The sequence below is a fragment of the Salvia splendens genome, chromosome 4 (assembly GCF_004379255.2).
Source record: "Salvia splendens isolate huo1 chromosome 4, SspV2, whole genome shotgun sequence".
NCBI lineage: Eukaryota > Viridiplantae > Streptophyta > Magnoliopsida > Lamiales > Lamiaceae > Salvia > Salvia splendens.
Genome location: NC_056035.1, coordinates 41,122,958 through 41,148,746, shown reverse-complemented (window position 1 = coordinate 41,148,746; position 25,789 = coordinate 41,122,958). Strand labels below are relative to the sequence as shown.

At 37.4% G+C, this 25,789-nt stretch overlaps 3 protein-coding genes, 1 long non-coding RNA gene and 2 pseudogenes across 4 annotated transcripts; 3 read left to right on the top strand and 3 right to left on the bottom strand.

Annotated features, from left to right (window-relative positions):
- Positions 1 to 319: 319 nt before the first annotated feature.
- Positions 320 to 4,185, bottom strand: LOC121800521 (cucumisin-like). Its single transcript, XM_042200087.1, has 9 exons — positions 4,097 to 4,185; positions 3,927 to 4,015; positions 3,716 to 3,813; positions 3,491 to 3,631; positions 3,306 to 3,405; positions 2,711 to 3,221; positions 2,306 to 2,634; positions 1,910 to 2,235; positions 320 to 1,815 (listed from the first exon to the last, which is right to left on the bottom strand). Exons 1-9 carry the CDS (start codon positions 4,178 to 4,180, stop codon positions 1,151 to 1,153), a joined length of 2,343 nt encoding a protein of 780 aa, XP_042056021.1. The 5' UTR covers positions 4,181 to 4,185; the 3' UTR covers positions 320 to 1,150.
- On the top strand, positions 3,432 to 4,482 carry LOC121800522. The gene is made up of 2 exons (XR_006050526.1): positions 3,432 to 3,549; positions 3,695 to 4,482. It is a non-coding gene; the product is annotated as an uncharacterized LOC121800522 (long non-coding RNA).
- Positions 4,483 to 5,399: 917 nt separating this feature from the next.
- On the top strand, positions 5,400 to 5,571 carry LOC121801725 (annotated as a pseudogene).
- A 1,845-nt stretch (positions 5,572 to 7,416) lies between these two features.
- On the top strand, positions 7,417 to 10,442 carry LOC121801147 (annotated as a pseudogene).
- A 60-nt stretch (positions 10,443 to 10,502) lies between these two features.
- LOC121800137 (sucrose-phosphatase 1-like) lies at positions 10,503 to 13,720 on the bottom strand. The gene is made up of 7 exons (XM_042199719.1): positions 13,579 to 13,720; positions 12,179 to 12,262; positions 11,808 to 12,107; positions 11,579 to 11,680; positions 11,161 to 11,355; positions 10,781 to 11,071; positions 10,503 to 10,648 (listed from the first exon to the last, which is right to left on the bottom strand). Exons 3-7 carry the CDS (start codon positions 11,964 to 11,966, stop codon positions 10,568 to 10,570), a joined length of 828 nt encoding a protein of 275 aa, XP_042055653.1. The 5' UTR covers positions 11,967 to 12,107; positions 12,179 to 12,262; positions 13,579 to 13,720; the 3' UTR covers positions 10,503 to 10,567.
- Positions 13,721 to 13,844: 124 nt separating this feature from the next.
- Positions 13,845 to 17,957, bottom strand: LOC121800136 (hydroxymethylglutaryl-CoA synthase-like). The gene is made up of 12 exons (XM_042199718.1): positions 17,698 to 17,957; positions 16,964 to 17,070; positions 16,203 to 16,335; positions 15,931 to 16,074; positions 15,574 to 15,732; positions 15,349 to 15,422; positions 15,196 to 15,271; positions 15,036 to 15,091; positions 14,863 to 14,950; positions 14,612 to 14,752; positions 14,356 to 14,505; positions 13,845 to 14,272 (listed from the first exon to the last, which is right to left on the bottom strand). Exons 1-12 carry the CDS (start codon positions 17,758 to 17,760, stop codon positions 14,081 to 14,083), a joined length of 1,383 nt encoding a protein of 460 aa, XP_042055652.1. The 5' UTR covers positions 17,761 to 17,957; the 3' UTR covers positions 13,845 to 14,080.
- Between the last annotated feature and the right edge of the window lie 7,832 nt (positions 17,958 to 25,789).

Sequence of the window (25,789 nt, the reverse complement as noted above, 5' to 3'; positions counted from 1 at the left end):
ATGCATTTAATTAGAAAATGTGCAGCTTAATCTTAGTGCTGCCCTCTCATTGCCATGGTTTCTTGACAGAACTATGGGAGTGGTTTGCGATGTGCGACGCACCCAACTTTCTGGTACACAGAAGAGCGCGCAGATACTGAACTATCATCAAGACTGTAAGGAGCACCCGGGATATAGTTGTAGACCACGAGTGGGGCCCTGACCATATGCGTTCCGCTTGCTTCCACCAAATAGATCGCAGTTGAGGTGATTGGCTGCTGTGATATGGCTCGTCCAGTCACATTAACAGTGAAAGTTTGGGTTTCTCCAACTGCTGAGAATTATAGGGTGGTGGGCTCAACTGTAACATTGAATAGTGATGGCCCTGGAGCGCCAAAGAGTCCTCCTGGGTTGGTGAAAGCAACGTAGGTTGAGTTTGCTGCTCCAACATTAGTCACTTTTCTGGTGAAGGTGGCATCAATCTGCTGGCCATCTTCGACATACAGTGAGAATGAGGGGTAGTTGAGATCCCATGCTCTTCCAGGTGATATACCGTTGCAGGTACTGTTGTCTCCTGTCACTAACCTGAGAGTGGAACTGTTGTATCCCTGTTTGCAGAGGAAGTTGACGTAGTCTGCTTCTGATGCATCGAATACAAGTCCAAGATCGACTGCAGCAGCTGGGTTGATCTGACCCGAACCATACGCAAATTCAAGATCCTCACTTTTTGTCGGGTCCATGACATAAACTGATAACCAAGGAAGATTATCATGAACAATACTTTTCCACATTGTTTGATAGTATTAGACGTAGATAAGGCGAGTCACTTCACCTGTAGTCATGAGGGCTGATTTAATGGTTTTCTAAAGTTTATTGCAATCAAATAGACAAGGAAGAGAGAGTATTCAACCAGTCTGTGCTTGAATTTAGACAACTGTTTTATTTAATACAAGTGGAAACAGCTTGGCTGCTCGAGACATGGGACTGAACAGCCCCTTTCTTGTTGCCCTAAAATGAAAACACAATCTAACACCCTGGTGGCCTTGAGTGCAGCTTGGCTACGTTCAAGGACTCATCCCCAGGTAACAGATCATTATTGATGCATTTAATCAGAAAATGTGCAGCTTAGTCTTGGTGCTGCCCTCCAATTGATGAGTCTTCCCCAACAGAATTATGGAAGTGGTTTGCGATTTGCAATGCCTCCAACTTTCTGGTACACAGAAGAACGGCGAGGAGATGCAGATACCGAATCATCCTCAAGATTGTAAGGAGCGCCGGGAATGTAGTTGTAGACAGCAAGTGGCGTCCTGACCCTATGCGTCCCATTTTCCTCCACCCAAAAGATCGCAGTTGAGGTGATTGGCTGCTGTGAAATGGCTGGTCCAGTGACATTAACTGTGAATGTTTGGGTTTCTCCAACTGCTGAGAATTTTAGGACAGAGGGTTCAATTGTAATGTTAAACAGATGTTGTGTTGGCGTGCCGAACAATGCTCCTATATCGTAGATAGCAGCGTAGGTTGAGTTTGCTGCACCAACGTTGGTTACTTTTCTGGTGAAGGTGGCGGCAATCGGCTGGTTGTCTTCAACATATAGTGAGAATGAAGGGTAGTTGAGATCCCATGCCCTTCCAGGTATTATACCATCGCAAGTGCTGTTATCTCCTGTGACTAGCCTCAGAGTGGAACTGTTGTATCCCTGTTTGCAGAGGAAGTTGACGTAGTCTGCTTCTGATGCATCGAATACAAGTCCAGGGTCGACTGCAGCAGCTGGGTTGATCTGGCCCGAACCATACGCGAATTCAAGATCCTCACTTTTAGACGGGTCCATGACATAAGCTGATCATCAAGGAAAGATTGTCATCAACAAAAGTGTTCATCAACTCTTCAGACATATTTGATAGTATGAGCGCAGATAAGGTAATTCACTCACCTGTAGTCATGAGGGCTGATTTAATGGCAGCCGGCGACCATTTGGGGTGAGCAGCTTTGACGTAGGCAGCAGAGCCACTGGCATGAGGGCAAGACATGGAAGTGCCAGAAATGATGTTGAAGAGTGTGCTTCTCGTGTCGCCATAGTAGATTGATGATGGTGATAGAGGAGACCATCCAGCCAGAATGTCCACACCAGGTGCTGTGATGTCAGGCTTGAGAATGTCTGGAGAGATGGGGCTCGGCCCTCTGGAAGAAAACGAAACAACATCGGGAGCCATGGCGTCTTTCCATGCATCAGTGAAGAAAATGGTTGCTATGGGTTTCCTGAAATGGGAAAATGTGTTAAATAATCTGTTCTTGATTATGGAAGAGAGTTAAATTTACCGTTACTCACTCTGTGCTTCTGATGTATTCAAGAACGCTCTTCCCTTCTGAGGGGCAGACGAGTGCAGTTGGCAGAGGCCAGCTGAAGGCAACGTCGAGGTTTTCAACGTTTACATCGGACATGATGTTTCCGACACCATTAGCTAGAAGAACACCAGAACCATCCCAGATTGTGTCACAGTACACAATTTTACCAGACACTATATCAGCATTCATGGCTCCGGTTAGGCACCAGCCGGCGATTTCTGGATTGGCACCGACAGTGTAGTTGGCAGCATCTCCTCCCCATATCAGAGGGTACGTAGTCCCATTGAGCTCAAAGGTATTGATGTTGATTCCCTTCATTTAATGAAGTTCAGTTTTTGGATTCAAAAGATAATTTAGTTTTTAAGAATGTGTTCTGTGTGAGACTTACAGTGAAGATTTGGCCATTTCCGAGTTGCACTCTGGCAACTAATTTTCTGTCAATGGTGCTAGCAGCAACTGTGAGACTCCATGGTGAATAGTTCGAAACTGACACAGGGAAAGGACCAGAATTTCCAGCGGAGTTTGATGTGAGAATTCCATTCTTCATGGCGTGGAAGGATCCAATGGCGATACAGTCGTCAAAGTAATCAAGAGGCCAGCCCGCTCCCAATGAAACGGAGATGACATCCACTCCATCTGCGATTGCATCATCAAAGGCTTTAAGGATGTCTGCATCACCGCACCCATCCATCCAGCAGACTTTGTACACTGCAATCCGTGAATTCGGGACACCTCCTCGGGCTTTTCCTGCTGCTACACCAAAGTAGCTTGCATCAACCTCAACCCCTGCAGCAGTTGATGCTGTGTGTGTTCCGTGTCCTTCTGTGTCTCTTGGTGAAGGGACTTCTCCTTCATAGTAATCGTCGCCGCTGTGATAGAATCTTGCTCCAATGATCTTACTGCACTCATAATGGCAAGATAATTTTGTATCAGCCAATCAATAGCATCTTTATGTATTGTTAGATAAAGAAGACAATGCTTACTTATTGCAAGTGAAGTTTGCTCCTGTGCATGCTCCCTTCCATTTAGTTGGTGGAGAAGTGAAGCCGGAGTCGTTGAAACTCGGATGCTCTGGCCAGACTCCTATAGACACAGACACCATTCAGAGGATGCAATAACATAAAAATTTATATTATAGGAAATAGAAACAGCCAGTGAAGTTGGTTACCAGTGTCAAGGAGGCCGATGACAACATCTGATTCAGGTGCTGCTCCGAGCTTGTCAGTGGTGAGATTCAAGAAATCCCAAGACCTCGTTGTGTGAAGCTTGTGCTTGCGGCTTGGATTGACTGAAACCACTCCTTCCATTTCTGCAAGAATCTATTTGGTTAAAACCGATACAGTCTGAATGAAAATTTTTTCCTGTTTTGTAGCTTCAAGATTGGTTAACTCACCTGAAATTCTGGCGGCTTCCTCAGCAGTGAGCTTTGCTGCAAATCCATTGAAACTTCTTCCATAGCTGTGGACTAGTGAGTCTTTAGCTGCCGAAGCACTGAACCATGTTTCAAGCAAGGATCAGTTCTCATCTATATAAGTAGTAAGGTAGATGAAGCTATAATCTTGATTCAATAAAATTAGTATTCATGTTTATGTTCGGAAGAAAACCTTCCAAGTACTCTATGCAACATCCCATGATGCTTGGAAGCAACTGATAGTCCTTCTTGAGGTTTATCTCCCATGTAGACAACATGAAGCTGCAAAGAGAACAGCTACTTACATTAGAGAGAGAGAGAGAGAGAGAGAGAGAGAGATTTGTAAAATTTGGAGTTACTTACCTTTCTTTCTAGGCAGTGGCAGTTGAGCACAAGGGCTGCAAGTAACAAAGGATAGAGAAGGGAAAACAGCCCGGTTTTCGCCATCTGGAATGGACTCTGTTGGTTTGTTGTGGTGGTTTTTATCTTCTGAAGAGCTGTGGTTTATATAGGAAAGGTTTTGGTGGTTGTTTCAGATCTTAACTGGCAATCCGATGCAGCATGCAGGCTTCCTCTATCTTGGTTTTGACACATTGCAGCCTGTATTTTCATCGTATTCATAGAATTTCTTGTTCAACAGGTATATTATTATAGATTCAATACTTTCGAATGGTTTCTGTATAATAATGTGTTTACAACAATGTGAAAACAGTGTTTGCATGTTTTGTTTTACGTGTTTGATTTTAGCTTGCCTTGTTATTTTGATGAAGAAAGCGTATGATCTAATCAGGCTACTATAGTACTATGAATTCCATTTATCTAACACTAAGCATGAGTACATCCAAATCTAAGGTGTATTTACAAAATAAGTATTCACCTCTTTACTCATTTAGGGTTTAGGGTGCATGTTTGATAGGGTTGATAACTCATATAGAGATAGAATCCTATAAATAAAAATGTCATTTTTTTTTAATATTATTCTATCCCTAGATGAGTTATTAACCATACCAAATATTTGGCTTTAAAAAGGTGGAATAAAAGGGAGAGGTCCATGAACTAAGAGCATCCTTTACCTCGTCCCACGTCCAGGCCCCAAGTCTCCTTCATGTCATCATTCCCCTAAATTTCTGCGTCAAGCCACAACTCCCGCAACCCTGCAGGCTCCATCCAGGCCTCAACTATTAAATTGCACTATTCACAACTACAACCTATTTTACTCATAAAATAGAAAACGTTGAACAATTAAAACACAGAAAAATCATTGTTCAGAAGAAAATTAAAAATTTAAACCCTAGAAATTAAAAATTACAAATCCTAGAAAATAAAAATTACTAATCCTAAAAAATAAAAATTACAAACCTAGAGAGGATAGAGAGAAACTAGAGAGCTGGAAATTGTTGGAAAATGTTGAATAAATGATCTATAAATAGGCAAAAAATTTAAATTAAATTATAATAAAAAAATTCATAGGGCCCGGGTCCGGCTCGAACAACCCACAACCCTAGGCCGGGCCGAAAGTGGGCGCGTTCCGGGAGCACCCAACGTCGGGCCGGGACGCAACCGGGAACGTCCCCGAGACTCTCCTCCGTCCCAGGCGCGGCTCAGGCCGCGAGTCGGGACTCAGGTGCGGTCCGGCCAGCGGCACTGAGGATGCTCTAATAAGCTCATACCTCTCTCGGCCCTTTTGGCCAAGATCAAGTGTAGTATGATGTGGTTCATTGGCTCTCACGATATTAAATTTATTTTTTGTGGAGGAAGATCTATCAACTTAGCTTGCTACTTGAATCTTTGTGCGTCGCTCATACATTGCACTATTGCATGGACCTGGCTCATCCCACCAATCAATCCAAGTCCAACCTTTACCCTTATCTAGAACAAGTACTTCCTCCGTCTCTGGAGAGTATGTACTATTTCTTTTTTCGTCCGTCCCCAAATAGTATGAACATTCCAATTTTGGAAACTCTCTTCTCTCTAATGAGGTGGGATCCATTTTCCACTAACAACACTTAAAAACTTTCTCTATCTCTCTCTCTTACTTTACCAATAATGCAATAAAACTCATGCCAAATCCAAAGTTTATACTCTTTGGGGACGGAGGAAATATAATTTTTGTGTAATATACTACGAATATGGAGTACAATATACTCCCAAGTTCAATCTTCACCCTTTGCAACAAATATAATTTTATGTGTAATATACAAAATATACTCCCTTCGTTCACGAAAAATAGGACAAATTGTGAATTGCACAGGTTTAATGCGGAATTGATAAAGTAAGAGAGAAGGGGAAAAAATAAGAGAGAAATAGTGTTATTGGAATCTGAGGTCCATATTATTAGTAAGAGAGAAGAAAAAAAAAGTAAGAGACAAGTAATGTTAGTGGAATGTGAGGTTCATATTATTGGTAAGAAAGAAGGAAAAAGTAAGATGTGCTCCATTTTTCGTGGACAACCAAAAGTGTCAAATGTACTCTATTTTTCATTGATGAGGGAGTATATAATACTCCAATATTAGTATTAATTTAAAGGATTCATTTAAAGGATCCACAGAAAATTGCAGAAATTCTTTCTTCCAATAAATCCAATAATTCCTTCAATTTTAATAATCATGTAATCTTTCTATACTAACACCTGTTTTGATTATTATCCTTTAATCGATTAATATGTAACAATGGAATGGAACAAAATTATACTCCACTTAATAGACTTGGTTAATGATTTAGGGGCATTTACAATTGAGGTGCAACTTAAACAGATAATGATAATATATGCTAAATCATTATTTATCAAGATTTATTTAAATTTCGAAATATCCCATGCAAGCCTTTTTTTTCCTTTTTTTTCCCTTCCAATATCCCATGCAAGTCCCTTGGATAATATTTACTCACTATATATAAGTAAACCTACCTTACTCAAGTACTAATATATAGTGGCGGATCCAATTAAGGACAAGGGAGATATAATTGTATCCCCAAAATTGTGAGTAGCCTAGTGGTAAAATTTTCATTTTCCTAGTGCTAGACCCGAGTTTGAATCCCCTTGTGCGCTATTTTTTGGCTATGCATACTTATATTTATGATTTGTGTGATTGGCTATAATCAGTTAAGTAGCTAGTACTCCTATTATTTATGTTTCTAACTAATGTATCATTAAATATAATAATTTATTATTGTCTTTTTATTTGATTCAGTTTTTTTATGTATGAATGTATTATAGGCTGTAATCATTCAAGTATTATTTATGTGCCTAACTAATATATATATTAAATATAATACTAATATATTATTTGGCTTTTCATTAAATGGGGTTGGATATAATCTTTACTACTACTATTTACGTTTTTTAATTATGGTCATATACGATGCATTCTGTTTTATTCAAAAATTTTAAAAACTTTTCCTTAACTTCTAAAATAAATTCTCCATTATATAATAATAATAATCTATTTTTTAAATAGTGAAAATTTTTCAAGTAATAAAACACAAAAATTATGTTTTATACTATATAATAATTTAACTCACTTGAAAATAAATAATTCAGGTTATAAAAAAAATAATAATTAAGATAATAGAAAAAAAATCGTTTGAATATTAATTCTCTAGGTTAATGTAATTATTTATCGCACCCGAATCTAAAATTTCTGGATCCGCCACGGCTAATATAGATTATCAATTATGAAAAGTAAACGCCGATTAAGTTATAAAAACAAAGCATCCTCACGCATTGTTTGTAACAAACAAGAGAACCCAAATATATTAAAATCCACTCAACAATAAATTCTTCAAATACTAAAAAAATACAGAAGACAGGAAGCCTGCTGCTGCATTTGATTGCCAGTTAAGATTATCAAAACCATGCGGAGGAAACAATCATCAAAACCATTCCTATATAAACCACAGCTCTTCAGACTATCAAAATCATCTCAACGGACCAACTGAGCCTATTCGAGATGACGAAAACCGGGCTGTTTTCACTTCTCTATCCTTTGGTGCTTTCAGCCCTTGTGCTCAACTGCCACTGCTTAGAAAGAAAGGTAAGTAATTTCATATTTTACGAATCTCTCTCCCTCTCGATCTCGATCTCGATCAGAAAGTAAGTTTTCTCTATGCAGCTTCATGTTGTCTACTTGGGATGGGAGATAAGCCTCAAGAAGGACTATCAGTTGCTTCCAAGCATCATGGAATGTTGCATAGAGTGCTTGGAAGGTTTGTAACCAAACATACACATGAACATAAATAAGTTGAATCAAGATTATAGCTTCAGCTACCTCACTAGTACTTAGATAGATGAGAACTGATCCTTGTTTGAAACATGGTTCAGTGCTTCGGCAGCCAAAGACTCACTAGTCCACAGCTAAGGAAAAAGTTTCAATGGATTTGCAGCAAAGCTCACTGCTGAGGAAGCCGCCAGAATTTCAGGTGAGATAAATTTATCTTGAAGCTACAAAAAACCCAAAGGTATTCATTCAGACTGTATTGGTTTAGACTAAATAGATTCTTGCAGAAATGGAAGGAGTGGTTTCAGTCAATCCAAGCCGCAAGCACAAGCTTCACACTACGAGGTCTTGGGATTTCTTGAATCTCACCACTGACAAGCTCGGAGCAGCACCTGAATCAGATGTTGTCATCGGCCTCCTCGACACTGGTAACCAACTTCACTGGCTGTTTCTATTTCCTATGATATAAAATTTTATGTTATTGCATCCTCTGAATGGTGTCTGTGTCTATAGGAGTCTGGCCAGAGCATCCGAGTTTCAACGACTCCGGTTTCACTTCTCCACCAACTAAATGGAAGGGAGCATGCACAGGAGCAAACTTCACTTGCAATAAGTAAGCATTGTCTTCTTTATCTAACAATACATAAAGATTCTATTGATTGGCTGATACAAAATTATCTTGCCATTATGAGTGCAGTAAGATCATTGGAGCAAGATTCTATCACAGTGGCGACGATTACTATGAAGGAGAAGTCCCTTCACCAAGAGACACAGAAGGACATGGAACACACACAGCATCAAATGCTGCAGGGGTTGAGGTTGATGCAAGATACTTTGGTGTAGCAGCAGGAAAAGCCCGAGGAGGTGTCCCGAATTCACGGATTGCAGTGTACAAAGTCTGCTGGATGGATGGGTGCGGTGATGCAGACATCCTTAAAGCCTTTGATGATGCAATCGCAGATGGAGTGGATGTCATCTCCGTTTCATTGGGAGCGGGCTGGCCTCTTGATTACTTTGATGACTGTATCGCCATTGGATCCTTCCACGCCATGAAGAATGGAATTCTCACATCAAACTCCGCTGGAAATTCTGGTCCTTTCCCTGTGTCAGTTTCGAACTATTCACCATGGAGTCTCACAGTTGCTGCTAGCACCATTGACAGAAAATTAGTTGCCAGAGTGCAACTCGGAAATGGCCAAATCTTCACTGTAAGTCTCACACACAACACATTCTTAAAAACTAAATCATCTTTTGAATCCAAAAACTGAACTTCATTAAATGAAGGGAATCAACATCAATACCTTTGAGCTCAATGGGACTACATACCCTCTGATATGGGGAGGAGATGCTGCCAACTACACTGTCGGTGCCAATCCAGAAATCGGCGGCTGGTGCCTAACCGGAGCCATGAATGCTGATATAGTGTCTGGTAAAATTGTGTACTGTGACACAATCTGGGATGGTTCTGGTGTTCTTCTAGCTAATGGTGTCGGAAACATCATGTCCGATGTAAACGTTGAAAACCTCGACGTTGCCTTCAGCTGGCCTCTGCCAACTGCACTCGTCAGCCCCTCAGAAGGGAAGAGCGTTCTTGAATACATCAGAAGCACAGAGTGAGTAACGGTAAATTTAACTCTCTTCCATAATCAAGAACAGATTATTTAACACATTTTCCCATTTCAGGAACCCCATAGCAACCATTTTCTTCACTGATGCATGGAAAGACGCCATGGCTCCCGATGTTGTTTCGTTTTCTTCCAGATGGCCGAGCCCCATCTCTCCAGACATTCTCAAGCCTGACATCACAGCACCTGGTGTGGACATTCTGGCTGGATGGTCTCCTCTATCACCATCATCAATCTACTATGGCGACACGAGAAGCACACTCTTCAACATCATTTCTGGCACTTCCATGTCTTGCCCTCATGCCAGTGGCGCTGCTGCTCACCCCAAATGGTCGCCGGCTGCCATTAAATCAGCCCTCATGACTACAGGTGAGTGAATTACCTTATCTGCGCTCATACTATCAAATATGTCTGAAGAGTTGATGAACACTTTTGTTGATGACAATCTTTCCTTGATGATCAGCTTATGTCATGGACCCATCTAAAAGTGAGGATCTTGAATTCGCGTATGGTTCGGGCCAGATCAACCCAGCTGCTGCAGTCGACCCTGGACTTGTATTCGATGCATCAGAAGCAGACTACGTCAACTTCCTCTGCAAACAGGGATACAACAGTTCCACTCTGAGGCTAGTCACAGGAGATAACAGCACTTGCAACGGTATAATACCTGGAAGGGCATGGGATCTCAACTACCCTTCATTCTCACTATATGTTGAAGACAACCAGCCGATTGCCGCCACCTTCACCAGAAAAGTAACCAACGTTGGTGCAGCAAACTCAACCTACGTTGCCGCCACATTCATGGAGATGCTTTTCAATTCCAGAAGGATGAGCAAAAATCCCAGATTTACTCTGCAAGAGCATAATTAAGGATGAAGCCTGCGGCAAAGGACTTCAAAATGAAAACATTAAACAAGCAGTAAGACACAAGTTAAGAATGAAGTGATTGTCGCAGAATTGGTCTAATGAAGCAACAAAGGAAACATAAGTTCTATTTAAAATAAAAATGTTGGATGAACATGTAAAGCCAAAGATCTCTGGTGAATATATGTGACAGGAATCAAGAAGTTTAGATCCTGCACATGATAAAAGGTAAATAAAATTGGTTTCTTTTCACACTTCAACAGAAAAACAGAAATTAAAGAGATACCATATATATCAGTGCATTTGGACTAGAAACTAAAATTGAAAAGCAAAGCCAAACATACACAAACTGCCTTCAGATTTGCCAAATAAAGCTCCGAATTTTCAACTTCAGCAAGTCTCCACCGCTCATAAAACAAGTAAAACTTCACTACTTCATAAGCAGGATCGAAGGTCTCTAACTTAGAATCAGATAGGTCTGTAACATCTCTAGGAGATATACTTGGACCTAGATTGAAGTGGCCGATGGCTTCTATAATACCCGCTGCACATCTCTCCTTTGCATGAATTATTTTAGGATTGTTTTTTGCATATATACCGTGCCACTGCAGCAATTCTTCCTGGGCATTACTGACCTGCATACTCAATAAAAGTTAGAAAAGCTTCCCTTTACAGTTTACAGACTAACACAAGCTTGCTTCACAACTTTAGGTGAAATACTAACCATGACACCATGTACATCTGGGATAGTATATAGATCAGCATCATTTCCAGAGTCACCACAAACAAGTGTGTTTTCAGGTAATTTGCCCTCAGCCTTAAACTTATCGTGCAAATAAGCAAGTGCTTGCCCTTTTCCAGCACATTGAGGCAAAATGTCCAAGTCCATACCTCCACTATATATTATTTTGACATCCAACTGAAAAATCAGCATGAAAAGGCTATAACTAGTGAGACCAAAAAAAAAAAGAAATCTGAGGTAGGGACTGACAATCTAGCTAGAAGAAATGACTATATTGCAGTAGATGTATATTTGACAACAAGCACAAACTGGAAAAGTTTGGGGCAATGTGAATGAAATTCAAGACCGAAATAGAAACGTGGCACCATCAAAGTTTGAACTATTATACTGCAAGTCATACCCCACGTTCTTTTAAGCAAGTCGAAACAGATCTTGTAATATCTTCAGCCCTGTCTTTCTGAACATAAAAGCTCACTTTGTGTGGTCGTTGCTCTGTCTCAGACTGCATCATGCCATAGAATAAGTAACCTCATGTATAGCCAGCTCAAACATTAGGACATAAAATAGTGTCATCCCCTTGTATGCCAAATATGGAATAACCAAGGTTTAAGATATTCCAATAGCCATACCTGAAGAGTAAGCTCTGAAACCTTGCTTGTCTCTTCAAGAACTATATTCCTATCCCATTTCTGATTTAAACATTCAACCCAACCGTTATCCGGTTCCATAGAGTTACCGTAGGTTATTTCAGTCCCCACAGACATTATTGTGATATCAGGGGTTAGCATGGGCTTCTCTTTCCTCTATTCCTTGTACAGTGTGAGTGACCTCCCGGTGGAGAACACTAGCAAAGAGTTACCACGGTAATTTGCTTCCCACACGGTATTGAATCTAAGAAGTGAGAGATTCTCGGGATCATGATGATCAACCTGCAGTATATCATCGCTCATTCGTGCAGTCCCCTCTGAATAAAATATCAATATTTACTACTGAGACTCACCATCGTATGATCAAGATCAGAGACAATCATGAGGCGTGCATTGACAGTTAGCCGGTCCATTATTTTTCTAAAGCTATATTCACTCTGCAATGAAACAATAAGGCTTCATATAATTGGTTAAACATCACAAGGGATCAGCTTAACAACTTAGAAATTTAGCCAGCAATCATCCCAGCATATTTTTTCATGATGTAAAACCAGAAGCGCAACAAGATAAGTAAGTTAAAATGTAGCCATATAATATGATGAATTCAAATCTGTTCTCCACAAAATATAATTTAGAGATGAAGCATTTATATTTTCAGATGCAATGCAACACGAAAACAGAACAGTCGTAATCTCAAACGTCAATTAAAATACCTTTACTACATAGGCTCCATTTATCTACATATAGACTACTATTTTACTTTAACAAAATTTGAGAACAGTAGTTTGAATTTTGATAGCAGTTCCTTTTTGCACCATTTACTAGGGATATTTTCGTCATTATATAAATTGCCAGGAAATTTATTGCAAAATATGAATGTGATCATGACATGTTATTTCACAGATCAACATAAATAGTAATCTACAATATACAACTATCTATTTCAGCCACATATCAGATTTATAACAAGAGTAAAGGCCAAAACTGGTCCCGAACATATGCTCATTTTATGATTTTGGTCCTATACTTTATCTTTTGAATTTTTGCATCCTGAACATTTCAACTAGGATCAAAATTGGTCTTACACTAACAATTCCGTCAATTTTTAAACGGTTTTAACCCGATTTTGACCGATTTTGATGATTTTAACAGTCTCATTCGGGTTAAAACCGTTTAGAAATTGACGAAATTGTTAGCGTAAGACCAATTGTGATCTGAGTTGAAATGTTCAGGATGCAAAAATTCAAAAGATAAAGTATAAGACCAAAATCATAAAATTGGCATATGTTCAGGACCAGTTTTGGCCTTTACTCTTATAACAATAAAAAGGTGCATTTCGTTTTCTTTAAGTAGATGTGTTTATGGGTTCAATTATCACTTGCAAACATGAAAACATTAAACTTTATTATGTCAATTGATTGACATATCTACCTTAGATCTTCTGAATCTAGTACAACTTTTTCGCAGCTTCTGTCAGATTTGGCATAGGTGAATTCAGGGGATATGAAAATACATCAGATAAATATGTTGAATCGATGTTTAAGTGGGTTTTTTAGCTCGGACAAAGAGATTAGAAAATATAAAGGAAGAAAAGGTTAGAACAACACAATTAGGGAAATTGTGATTCAGTAATCTGAAACATTTCCAACCGCAGATTGACCACCTAACATAAATGCCTTGTTTAAATTTGATAATTTTTTTTGTAAATACAAGGAAGAGAGGTGCGAAGAAGAAGCGGCGTTGATGATGATACCTGATCAACAGCGGCGGAGGTGGCGATTGCGTTGTAAAACGTGCAGAGAGAGGAGTGGTGGTAACATGGAACCGTTTATTTGGATCTCCGCCTTTCAATTTTTGTTTGGCAGTTGGATAATTTACCCTTTTTTATTTTAGTACAAATTGCCTGAAAAATCACTAATTTTAGATTTGTTAACAGTTATTTTTGGTGAAAATTTGGATTTATTAGCAATTTTTTTGTGAATAAATGGATTGGATAAAAAAGATGGTGCAAACTTTATGTATGATTAATTGAATCCATTAAGATGTAGTAGAACAGAATACACCCATCTATGATGGTTCTTTTCCAGAATCAAATAGAGAAAAACAATGAAATATAAACTCAAATAAACTACAGATAATAATTCATCTGTCAAACCAACTCAAATGCTTGTTATCAAACAATGAAAATAGATTATTTCTCTATGTGCTGAATTAACTAGGCAGAAGAAAAGCCAGCTTTATGGCATAAGACATCTTCAGTGGCCGTTGGCAACGGTGCCGTTCGCAATCGCCTTCTTGGCATAGAATCTCCGGTATTTGGAGTCGACTTCAGTGAGATAGTATGTACCTGGTGCAAGAAGGCTGCAGTCCTTGGTTGTGACGAAGTCTTTGCCTCCATATCTGTGCTCCATGAGCTGCATCAGTTCGACGAATTTTTCTGGTGGGAACTGCATATGGGAAGAGTGTTTATCAACAACTATCTCCACCAAGAATAAACATTTGAACTAAGAGGCCTAGACTTCCAACATACCTCATGCCTCGACTTCAGCTTCTCCGAAACGTTCATGACAGATGCAATGTTGGACAGGCTGAAAGGCTTTTCTCCCTCGGTGAAACGGAGAGAGAACATAGTGGCTGACAGACCACTCCCATAGGAAAACAATATGACCCTCTGCCCAGCCTGAAGAAACATATGACAAAATCTATCAAATGAATATCTCATATGTAGTACTGACAGCATTCATAAAGCCAACGAAGCTGATTCCACGAGATCAACGGATGTTTACCAGGGTGCTGCTTTTGTTGTGGATGAGGGAAGCAAATGCAGCATAGAGTGATGCTGTGTACATGTTCCCAACTTGTTTTGGGATAAGAGTAGATGGTTGCACCTTGGTCTCAAAGAAAGGTTTTGCGACTTGTTGAGATGCCTGTAAAAAGATTCACGTTAGCCCACAGATTGTTTGTATCTTAGCAAAAAAGTTGTATTGCAATAGACTATCATCAACATAAATTGAGAAAATGGGAAAATGATTCAGACCTTCTCAAGATCGCGACTTTGGTAGCTTTCCTCATTGCTCAATGATGAAAATGGTGACAGCTTTTCTTTAGCAGCCTCATCGATGGAACTGAAAAATCATACCATAGAGTTAGATAAGCAGAAACTTGTCACTAGTAAGTCGTCAACACTCTAGAGATGAAGATAATGTTCACCTGGCCTCCCTCGTAAAGTCATTGAACAACAATCTAGAGAAGCTCTTCTGTACAAGCTGCAGGTTTCAAGAAAAATGTCAACAAAGCATTTTTCAGGAGAAAACGGGAACACTAAAAACTCTGAACTCTGTTAAGCAGGACCCCGGTTTACATAAAGTACCTTGTTGTATGGAGAATGAAATACAAAGTAGTCCCCATCCAAGATCGAGAACTGTTTGCCCTCCTGCTTCTCAAACCTATATTGTACATGAAAGTTAATACCAGTGATAAAGAATAGAGACGCAAAAGCAAGTCAATTGTCAACTGAGCTTACTTTTGACAGAAGCCTTTGTAACAAGCATCCAGTGCCATAAGGTAACAAGTCTGAGAAAGCTTGCCATCAACAACCTACAAGCATAACTTCGACCGTAAGAGAAACAAACAAAAAATGTGGTGAATTTGTATGAGTATATCATTTTCATAACACCAACTACAAGATTCCGGTATTTCAGACAACAAAAGTATGAGTGAGAGAAAAAGGGACTTAGAATAAAATTACCGGATATTCACTGGCAAGGTCAGGCTTGTAAAAATCATAAACATGAGCCATGTGACTCGACCTAAGCTTGCTTTCAAAAGCAATAGGCGCATTTGGTCCTATTAGCATGGCAATGGCTGCAGCCCCACCAGTAGGCCTAGCTGGTCCCTCGGCATATACCTGTCAATCGATGCAAACGGGTAAAGAACAAAACAAGAACATGTGATATTTAATAGAATCTAAATCAGCACCAATGTTTTATCAACAAATAAAGATCAAGAGACACAAAAAAATGGCTACTTTTATTTTTTGCTTAATCATTTAACACCTTTAAAATTTAAATCCAAATATAGAAGGTAATAAAGATGATGATCATACGGCACTGTCGGTGCAGACAACAAGCCCATATCTTCCATCCCAAGAGCTACTTTCCACCCAATTGACACAGTTAAATAGTGCTGCTGTCCCTCCGTAGCAAGCATTGCTTGAGTCAACACCTTCGATGTCAGTATTGCCACATTTCTGTTCACGCACATGGAAAATTTATAAGCTACCATAATATGACCTCTAATATATTCATGATAAACCAGAAAAGTAGAAAATGTTATTGTAGCTTGTGTATTTCAAATGTAGATAATAAACCAAAATACCTCGAAGATCGGCATCAAAAATGTCTTGATGGATTTACTTTTGTCGAGTACAGTCTCACTTCCCACTTCAAGACGTCCAATCTGCTTAGGATCAACATTGTACTTTTCTAGAAGTGAAGTAACCGCTGTCATGCTGAAAGTTCAAAGAATAAAATTAGCTAGAAAATTCAAGGTAACCATAATCTTATGGAGTAATTCTTATTTACTACTTTTGGCTTGTGTTACTAAGCAAGTGAGTGGAAGGTAGAATATTTGTTCCAAGTTCATATACCGTGAAAGTTCTTTGCCAAGCCATATCTATTCATCATCTGATGCCATAGATTTGTGAAATAATTATTCCCTTCTGGTTACATTTTGGAGTTAGAGCAATATGAAAACATCTTACAGAGAATATAGAGTTTATGACATACACACATAAAAACTTTGTAAATTAAGATTCATCAAAAAAAAAGGAAAAAGACAGATAGATTACTTTCCAACTTAAGGGTATTCTATCCAAGTACTACATAAATCGATTGATAATGAACATTCACTTTTTTCAACAGAAAAATTGGATGTAAGATCATGTCTTAATCCAGAAAATCCACTTCAACTACCAAAAAAGGCCTATATAGTCATCATGCTACCAAAAGCCAACCATAACCTTTCAATATATGTTCCATAAGACAATGCAGGTCAACATCATCACTAATATACAATCATACAATCAACCCAAACACAACAATGAGCTGTTTTTTCATGTGGACATATCGATTCATTACCTCATGGAAATGACATCTTCAACCTCCGAACAAAATGCCATGCAATCTTGTCCAAGCCCAATTGTGTACTTCCCTTTGCTTGCTCCATCGTGAGCTTCCAACACCTCCTGCAACGCGTGATATAACAAATTGAATAATCCAGATCAACACATACTTTTACTTAAATTTAAAAAAAAACACTAAATTCTCAAGATTTTCATTAACAATCGTGCTAATGAGTATCTAAAGATAAGAAATCACATCCCGTTCAAATAAAAAAATAAGAAATCATCTAAAGCATCAATTCATATGGATATGCTAAGATCCGCTTTCCCTCCCAACAATCAGGAAATCAGCACACAAAAAAGGAGACGAAGATGCAAAGTTAGTCCAAAGTGAATTTGAAATATGATTTTTCTCTGAAACCTGAAATTCTAGAGTCCAAAAAACGAAAACAACGGCCTAATGAGATTGATTGAGACAGAAGCGAAGCTCCACAGCAGAGAAACATTCAAATCAAGAGATGGATCCATTCAACAAATCAGAGAAATCGGACCAAAACAAACGATGAGGCACACACAATCAGATTTTTTCCATCAATAACCTATAAACATACACACACGCAAAAAATCAAACAACAACAAAGCACAATGAGCACGAAACGCACAAAACCAACCAGCACTGTTTAGGCATGCTTTAGGTGCTTCAGTTCAAAATTTGTTAAATAAAACAGAAAATCGGAGAGCTATCCTCACCTGGTGGATGCAAGTCGGGGGAAAGTAGATTTCCATGGCGAGGATCCCCACATTCTTGGCCATCTCAGTTGAGGAAGGAAAGGAAATAAGGGATCAGTTAAACAGCAGACACAGCAGTCGATGAGAGAGAGAGAAGAGAATGGATGGTTGGATTGTGTGTGAATCTGAAGGTGGTGAGAGGAGAGGAGAGTGTAGTATATATATAGGGAAGAGTCAAACGAGAGCAGAAATTCAGTATTTTTCCATTTTCTTAGCTTTCACAGTCCCCAAATGCAGACTTGGTGAATCTCCGCTCACCAACCATATATATGCTTCATTAGTATTTTATTTTTTTATTATTATTATTATTATTATTATTATTATTATTATTGTTATTATTATTGTTATTGTTATTGTTATTGTTATTGTTATTTCTTATGTACTTCGGTTCTCTCTTTCTCTTCATGCTCTAAAATTTTGTAATGTCATCATTTTTATTTACCTCTAAAAATTGAATTTTTATTTTGCAATATTTAATCTTGTTTACTTTTATAATCATATCTCAATTTTATTTTTAGTAATATATTTTATTTTGTGGTTGTTTTCGAATAAAATCACAAACTATAATCGTACTAGCTTGTATTTTAAAAATTTGTTTGTCCGTTTTTGGAGTTGTAACTGATGTCTAAATATAAATATTTGTTTGTCCTTTTTTTGAGTTGTAACTGATATAGTAGTATCTTAATATGAAAAAAAATCACTGTACACTTTTGACTGGATCTTGCATTAAATGATAAGTTGGGAGTTCAAATTGTTGATTACTTTGGTAACAAAAAATTTAATAATGATTAAATGTTTTATTCTAAATGTTTGATTATTTTACTAAATTCATGAAATATAAAATTTCAGTATTACATTTTGGACTGATAATATACAAATATTAATATCGTCTATCAGTCAAGGTACTAAACAAAGAAGACGTTTCGAAGTTTGTAATTTGAGTAGTCCAATTTCATATGCCACGCGTTGAAATGTTGCACTAGGTTAATTTAATCAAATTAATACTTTTCCAATGCAACTTGAAATACTAAGTTTTAACTATTGTATTCGAGTGATATCTATTTTTTTTTGTCTTTTATTACTTTAATATATTTAATAGTTTATGCATTCGATATCGACAAGGAAACATTAATCTGATTTTAAAACTGCCAAATGAGACTCATTATATTTTATGCCAATTTATTAGTATTATATACTTCGAGTTATACTTGTAATTTGAAAGAAAAAGACATTTACAAATTTTTGGTGTAGCATTTCATTTAATTCCATATAGCAATGCGAAAGTAGGTTTTTGCATTTCGTTCTGTAAAACTGAATATTCATATAATTAATATTCATATTTTCAATTATAATAGTACGAGTAATATGTTTCAACACTGCAAAAACTAAGGTTTTACAAGGGTCTCTTTAGTGAGAGGTCTCGGGTTCACCAGGTAAAGCTTTTGAGTTCAATTTCCGTTTCCTACAATAGTAAATATTATATTTAACATAATTAAAATAAAATCTTTAGGACATGTATGGATAAATTGTGTTTAATAAGATCAAACTATAAAGAATATACAAACATAACAAAATTTTATACTCCATAAAAAAATAAATGAAACTTATTCATTATCAAATTCATTTTTACTAAGTGAAAACGAATACTAATATTTGTTTCAACAAGAAATTGCTAGTTATCAAAGTATGCTATTTATTACTCCAAGGCCCATCATTTAATGTCCTATTAGTTAGATATTGAAAATGATAATAATTTTTGTATTTATTTGCATGATATAATAGGTTTGTAACTTGTCGAGAAATAGTCTTTTTAACATTTCCTTAATGCAAAAACTTTGATGCGACCGTCAAAAGAGTGTGAAATGGCCGCAATTATAATTAAATCATTCATTACTTACAAGTAAGTACTAAAATAAGGATTGGTTGATGTTTTGATTAGAGTGCATTTATGTTCAATTGAGATTTGGTTAAATCTATAATTAGAGTTTTAAATAAGTTTATTGGTTCTACATTGCGAATTTATTAATGTCTAATTATATTTATTAATTAAAATTATTTTTTTTAATTAAGATAGATGCACGAATTTGCCATCACATGTCTCGTACATACTTGAATTCTGATATGCCCAACATATAATTTTTTTTAATAATTACATTTGAACTAACAAGTATGAATTTTAAAATGATTTAACAAACAAATGGTTTAACATGTTTGCCATCATACAATGCAAATTAAAATTTAGATCACGAGCTGGAAAAAATAATGCCTAATTAATCTGCAAGTCGAGTTATATATAGTTCTAGCGTCGAAATATCAAATATGTGAAGCATGACATAAAGATATCTCACTTTTTTTTGCATATACTAATTAATAAAATTGAGTTATTCTGGTGAAGTTCGATATAGGTGATTAGTCAAAATTGGTATTCCAATAAATTTAAAACCGTCCTTCAAATAATAAAGTAATTCCATTTGCACATTGGGAAATGTAGACAGCCAAAGCTGACTACTTAAATTAATGACTAACGATAATAATCATACAATATGTCAAATGCACACACTTGTTTATGGAGTATTAAAATAATTGAGATCGTGATTGGTTACATTAATAGTATAAATTTACGAGCTTTAATTTTATTTTATTTTATGACATATTTGATAAATTACTGTAATATAACATAACTTTTCAATTTGTAGTAAAATAGACATGCTCAAATTTCTCAAAAACTTGAAATTATTATAGGTATATCTGTCACATTATTCATGAAATAAAAACATTAAATCAACATAACATCATCGATGATATCAAAATTCAACGATCATGTCTATTTCGTTACAAATTAAAAGGTGATATTATACAACAACCTATTATAGTACGTATTAGAAAAAACCAAAATAAGTCAAAGTTGATGAAATTTGTTACACATCAATCATAATTAAATAACATTAGTGCCTCGTCTTTTTTGCTTCACGAATTGGATGATTTAAGAATACATATTTACTTTGATGGAATCATTATAAATATAATTAACCATTACAGCAATTAAATCGACGTGATCAGTGGCGGACCCAAGTGGAGGGGGTGAGGGGCTTAAGCCCCTCCCAAACTTTTTTTTATAATAAATTTATACTATAAAAAATTTAACTTTCTTAGAAATTATCTTAAGCCCTTCCCAAGCTAATATCTTTGGGGTTTAATGGGAAGGAGGGGCTGAAAAAATAAAATCACCGAGAAAATGTCTTGGAACCATGGCAACCGCATATAATGGGAAGAAGAAGATAGAAATAAATAAAAGCCGTTAAACTTAAATGAATACAATATGATAATAATATTGAAAAAGTGAATCCCTATTCCCTAGTTAAACGGTGGCACGATCTTGCAAGTGTAACTACATTTTAATGATCTTACTTATAATAATAAAACTTTAAAAATTGTTTCCTAAATTTGCAAGAAATATTTTTCTATTGAACAACGTAATTTACCGAAAACTAAAAAAGTTTTTCCCTTATACAGCCACACTCCATTTAAATTTATTCCAAACGGTAGAACAAAAAAATATTGAATTTTTCTCCTACAAATTTCAAACGAGAATTACAACTTGTCTTCTTTACCACTTTAATGGGTTAGGCCAGGTCAATTTTTTCCTTTTCTTTTGTCATAGTTCACAAATTCAAATTCATATTTTTAATTAATATAAACATATTTGTGTAGTTTTGATTGCCACATAAGCTTTAATTCGCCACCTATGTTTTGATTTTAGATCTAGGAGAAAAGTTATAAAAATCAAAAGTTCATATATTTATATTCAAATTTTAAAATTTACGAGATAATTATGCATTTTTTTATGTAATATTAGATACTTATTGCTTTAGCAAAACAAACACAACAATTTTCTTTTTCTTTTTGTTAATATAAAATTATATTCATCCATGAATACATGTCTCATTGTTCACCTGCTCGAATTTTAATGCAAAATTGGTAAAATAAGAAATGAATAGAAATAAAATGTGTTAGTGGAAAATGGATCCTTAATTAGAGAAAAAAAATTTCCTAAAATGTAAAGTTTCTATTTTTAGGGGGCTGACAAAAAAAACAAAAGAATTTATATTTTTAAGGGACGGAGGGAGTATGAAAATTTTTAGTGAAGCCCCTGCCAAAATTTATTTCTGCGTCCGCCACTGGACGTGATGCTTAGTTTTTTTTCGACATTAGTTATGGGGTAGCAAGTTGGTTAAATTAGAAATCAAGCTAATTAATTAATTGTATTAAATTTCCACAATAAATTAAAGAACGGCCATAGTAGATGGCATTATTTCAAGATTGGACTTCCACCAAACAAAGAGGGTCTTAATGCAATGATAATAAGTCAATTTAGACGTGTGGAACTGTAGCTGGTCAAGTTTGACAATATTCGCATGCATAAAAATATAAAATAACCTTATATTTATTTAGATGTCAAACAATAAAATCGATCGCCCCCTTTGACGAATAAATAAGGCTTGTTTGTTACAAGGATACACTATTATGGTCTATACGCGACTTAACCCCCTCATAATATCACGAATTTTAGTTAAATTATGATTCATTCGGTAACTTTTAAAAATCGGAGACAAAAAGCAAAAGAAAAAACAAACTATGAATAAATTGGGCCAGGCTAATTTTGGGCAAAATGGTGTGAGCCTAATGATAGACTCGACTTATCTAGTGAGGCTAACTAATTATGGGCTAAAAGTTTGATAAAGCTAGCCCAATACTATACTGACTGATTATTTTTCTGAAGACTAAAGGCCCATTTTAGTCCTTAACATATTGCGATTTTACGATTTTGGTCCAAAACATTATCTTTTGACGGAATAAAAACGGATCACATTTGGTCCGAATTTGACGAAACTGTTAAAATTTAACAGTCAGCGGATTTTAATTACATTTTGACCGGATTAAGTTAATAAATACTCCCTCCGTCCTCGATTAAGAGTCACACTTTTCCATTTCGGTCTGTCCCCGATTAAGAGTCACACTTCCTACTTACTATATTTAGATATCAAAAATACTCTTATTGTTGGCAAAATTTACACAAAATGCCATTATATACATTAAAAAAAAAGAAATGGATGTCATACCCTGCACCAGTCAACTCTCGATTATCTCTCTCATTCACTCTCATCTACTCTCTCACTCTCGATTCTCTCTCTCATTCACTCTCTCACTCTCGATTCATCCGCCTTACTCACTCTCCCCCTCCGCCTCCCTCCTAATCGATGGACTCTGTCGTCCCTGAAACACCGACCGACTGGGTTGACGACGACAAAATTGGTCGTCGGTTCGTGGTTCACGGTGTTCCACCGTTCATAGGCGACGACGGGGCTGACGTTCTGACACCCCCCAATTGGTTCTTTTACAGATCTAAAACTGAAGCTCCGTCCAAGGGTTTCAACGGATCTGAAACTGAAGCTCCGTCCAAGGCTCTCGACAGATCTGAAACTGAAGCTCCGTCTAAGGGTTTCGACGGATCTGAAACTGAAGATCAGTCCGAGGGCTTCTACGGTTCTGAAACTCTACCTCTGTCCCTATTAATCTACGGATCTGAAACTTTACCTCCGACTGTGGTGTTTGACGAATCTGAAACTCAGCCTCTGTAGCAGCCGTTTGACTGGTCGGAGACCAAGTCACCTTCACATCCTGTTAATTGGTGGGAAAGTGAACCACCTTCCATGGGCGCAGCAATGCCGCTGGCGGTGGAACCAAAAAGGGAGTACACCGACAATGAAAAAGCAATGCTATTCATCATTTTTCCTTGCCTCAAGGATCTCATCTAACTAGTGAGTTTATTTCTTATTCAAAGCCACACTTTTTAGGGTTTGGAGGCTTCTGATTTTAGGAAAATGCAGCCTATTTATGATGTAGAATGTTTATGTGATATTGAGGCAATGGGAATTGATGATGAATGTTTATGTGATATTGAGGCAGTGGGAATTGATGATGAATGTTTATGTGCATTACTGTGGCTGTTGTAAGTGTAATGTGTTGCCCCTTTGCCTTATGTTGTTGTCCATATGCTCTGTGATGAAGCTTTTCTGAGGGAAAGCTCAGCCACCCCTGTGTATGGTTTGGAGGCTGTGTTAGTGTCCTCTGAGGTCCCTATGCATTGTGTTGTTGTCCATATGCCATGTGATAAAGATTTTTTGTGGGAAATTTAAAAAAAGCCATCCCCTATGAAGGGTTTAGAGGCTGATTTCAAGTGATAATACCAAAAATATTCACTAATTGCTTAATAGGATGTATAGTGATGATGTTTATACAAAATGCAGCCTAGTTAGTTTAGTAAGCCACCCCCTATGAAGGGTTTGGAGGTTGATGCCATGTGATGAAGATTTTCTGGTGGCAATAACAAAAAATGCAGCTTATGCACAAAAAAAAAGTTTACATCTTAAACACAAACATATGTTGGTGCTTATACTGTAAACTTCATCCCTAATATTATGTCTAGAGATGCCCAAGGTTTTCAGTTCCGGCGGTTAACCGCAGAACCGTAACCGCCAGTTCTGGTTCTGAACCGGAACCGTGACTTTTTTCTTGAACCGGAACCGCCATATTTTGAACCGCGGGCCGGTTACGGTTCCAAATTTTACGAACCGAAATCGTGCCGGAACCACCGGTTCTAGACGGTTCCAAACCGAAACCGTGAGAAACCATCGGAAAACCGTGAAATCTAGCCGGAACTGCGAAAAACCGCCAGAAACCGGCGGTTCGGAACCGTGAAAACCCATAAAAAACCGCTGAAAAACCGACGGTTCGGAATCGAAACCGGAACCGGAACCGCTGGTTTTTGAACCGAAACTGGAACCATGAAATAGCCTCACGGTTCGGTTCCGGTTCCACATTTCTCGAAACCAGAACCGGCGGTTCCGAACCTGAACCGCCGGTTTACGAACCGTGGGCATGTCTAATTATGTCTAGTACCCTAAAGCATGGTTAAGAGTGTCACGACTCTAATTTGCTAAGGATAGCGAAAACGGGTAATCCGCGACCAATAAGAGGGATTAACGAAGCGGGGAAAGAAAAGAGGGTAGAACTCAAGAAACTTGCCGAAAATGCCAAATCGATTAATACCATAAGATAGAAGCCAAGTATTCAATTACATGGTCTCAAAATAGAATAATCATTTCATCAACTAAATCAGAGTTCGAATGTGAGACTTGAAATTCTCACTAAACAAAATATAGCGAAATAAGTCCTTACTAAACGACTTCGTGTATGAAGACACGAATCGTCAAGAAATCCACTTGATTACTTAATAACATCGACTCCGATCCATACTCCCTCCTCTTGACGTTCAACCTTCACATTTATAAATACATGCAGGGCTGAGTACAGGAGTACTCAGTGGACACGTGCCGAAAACAAAACATACATTATATAGTTGTCATCCATCAACAGTATCACACGGGGTTTTTCTTAAAAGGCCCGAGCATACTAAATTCATTTGTGATCTTAAAAGTCCGACTGCAGTCTAAGTTCTTAAAACTGATACCATGTCTGAGAATCGTGTACCGTGAAGGTGGCCAGCTTGCACGGACACCATGGCCGGCCAACCTCTCTATGATGGCTCACGGCTCTTGTGCACATTATTTCGAATAGGATTTGCGGTCCTATTGGGAACCGAATTCGTTACTTAATTTTGGCATCGCCAAAACCCTCGGCATATAGCCCCAACAGACAGGCCTCGAAAACAAATATTTTATGGCATGACAACAACTTTAAAATAATCACAGCTTCATTTTGAGAAAAGATGATATTTCATAATTTCACAAGTATTTGCTTTATATCCACACTATAGTGTTGGATATTAAAAGAAAGCCCACCTGATACACTTATCTCCAATTAACAATTCTCGTCTAGCCTCACTTGCCCTTGGATAATTTATCCTTTGAAAACAAATAGCGTAGCACGCTAATTAGTAGTTGGATTAATTTTCTTGAGAAAATAATGCATGCATCCTAAAGGATAGCACCTATATCTTAGTCTCGGCTCATAGGATTTTTCTCAATCCTAT

Excerpts from the sequence above, each read along its gene's own strand:
- LOC121800521 (XM_042200087.1), bottom strand. The coding sequence starts at position 4,180 with ATGGCGAAAACCGGGCTGTTTTCCCTTCTCTATCCTTTGTTACTTGCA. Across the intron at positions 3,632-3,715 it reads GGAAGCCGCCAGAATTTCAG|AAATGGAAGGAGTGGTTTCA; the intron begins GTGAGTTAACCA and ends AGATTCTTGCAG. Across the intron at positions 2,236-2,305 it reads GAATACATCAGAAGCACAGA|GAAACCCATAGCAACCATTT; the intron begins GTGAGTAACGGT and ends TTCCCATTTCAG.
- LOC121800137 (XM_042199719.1), bottom strand. The coding sequence starts at position 11,966 with ATGCTAACCCCTGATATCACAATAATGTCTGTGGGGACTGAAATAACC. Across the intron at positions 11,681-11,807 it reads TTTCAGAGCTTACTCTTCAG|TCTGAGACAGAGCAACGACC; the intron begins GTATGGCTATTG and ends GGCATGATGCAG. Across the intron at positions 10,649-10,780 it reads CAAATCTGAAGGCAGTTTGT|GATCTAAACTTCTTGATTCC; the intron begins GTATGTTTGGCT and ends TATCATGTGCAG.
- LOC121800136 (XM_042199718.1), bottom strand. The coding sequence starts at position 17,760 with ATGGCCAAGAATGTGGGGATCCTCGCCATGGAAATCTACTTTCCCCCG. Across the intron at positions 16,075-16,202 it reads TTTTGATGCCGATCTTCGAG|AAATGTGGCAATACTGACAT; the intron begins GTATTTTGGTTT and ends GTGCGTGAACAG. Across the intron at positions 14,753-14,862 it reads AAAGTCGCGATCTTGAGAAG|GCATCTCAACAAGTCGCAAA; the intron begins GTCTGAATCATT and ends ATCTTTTTACAG.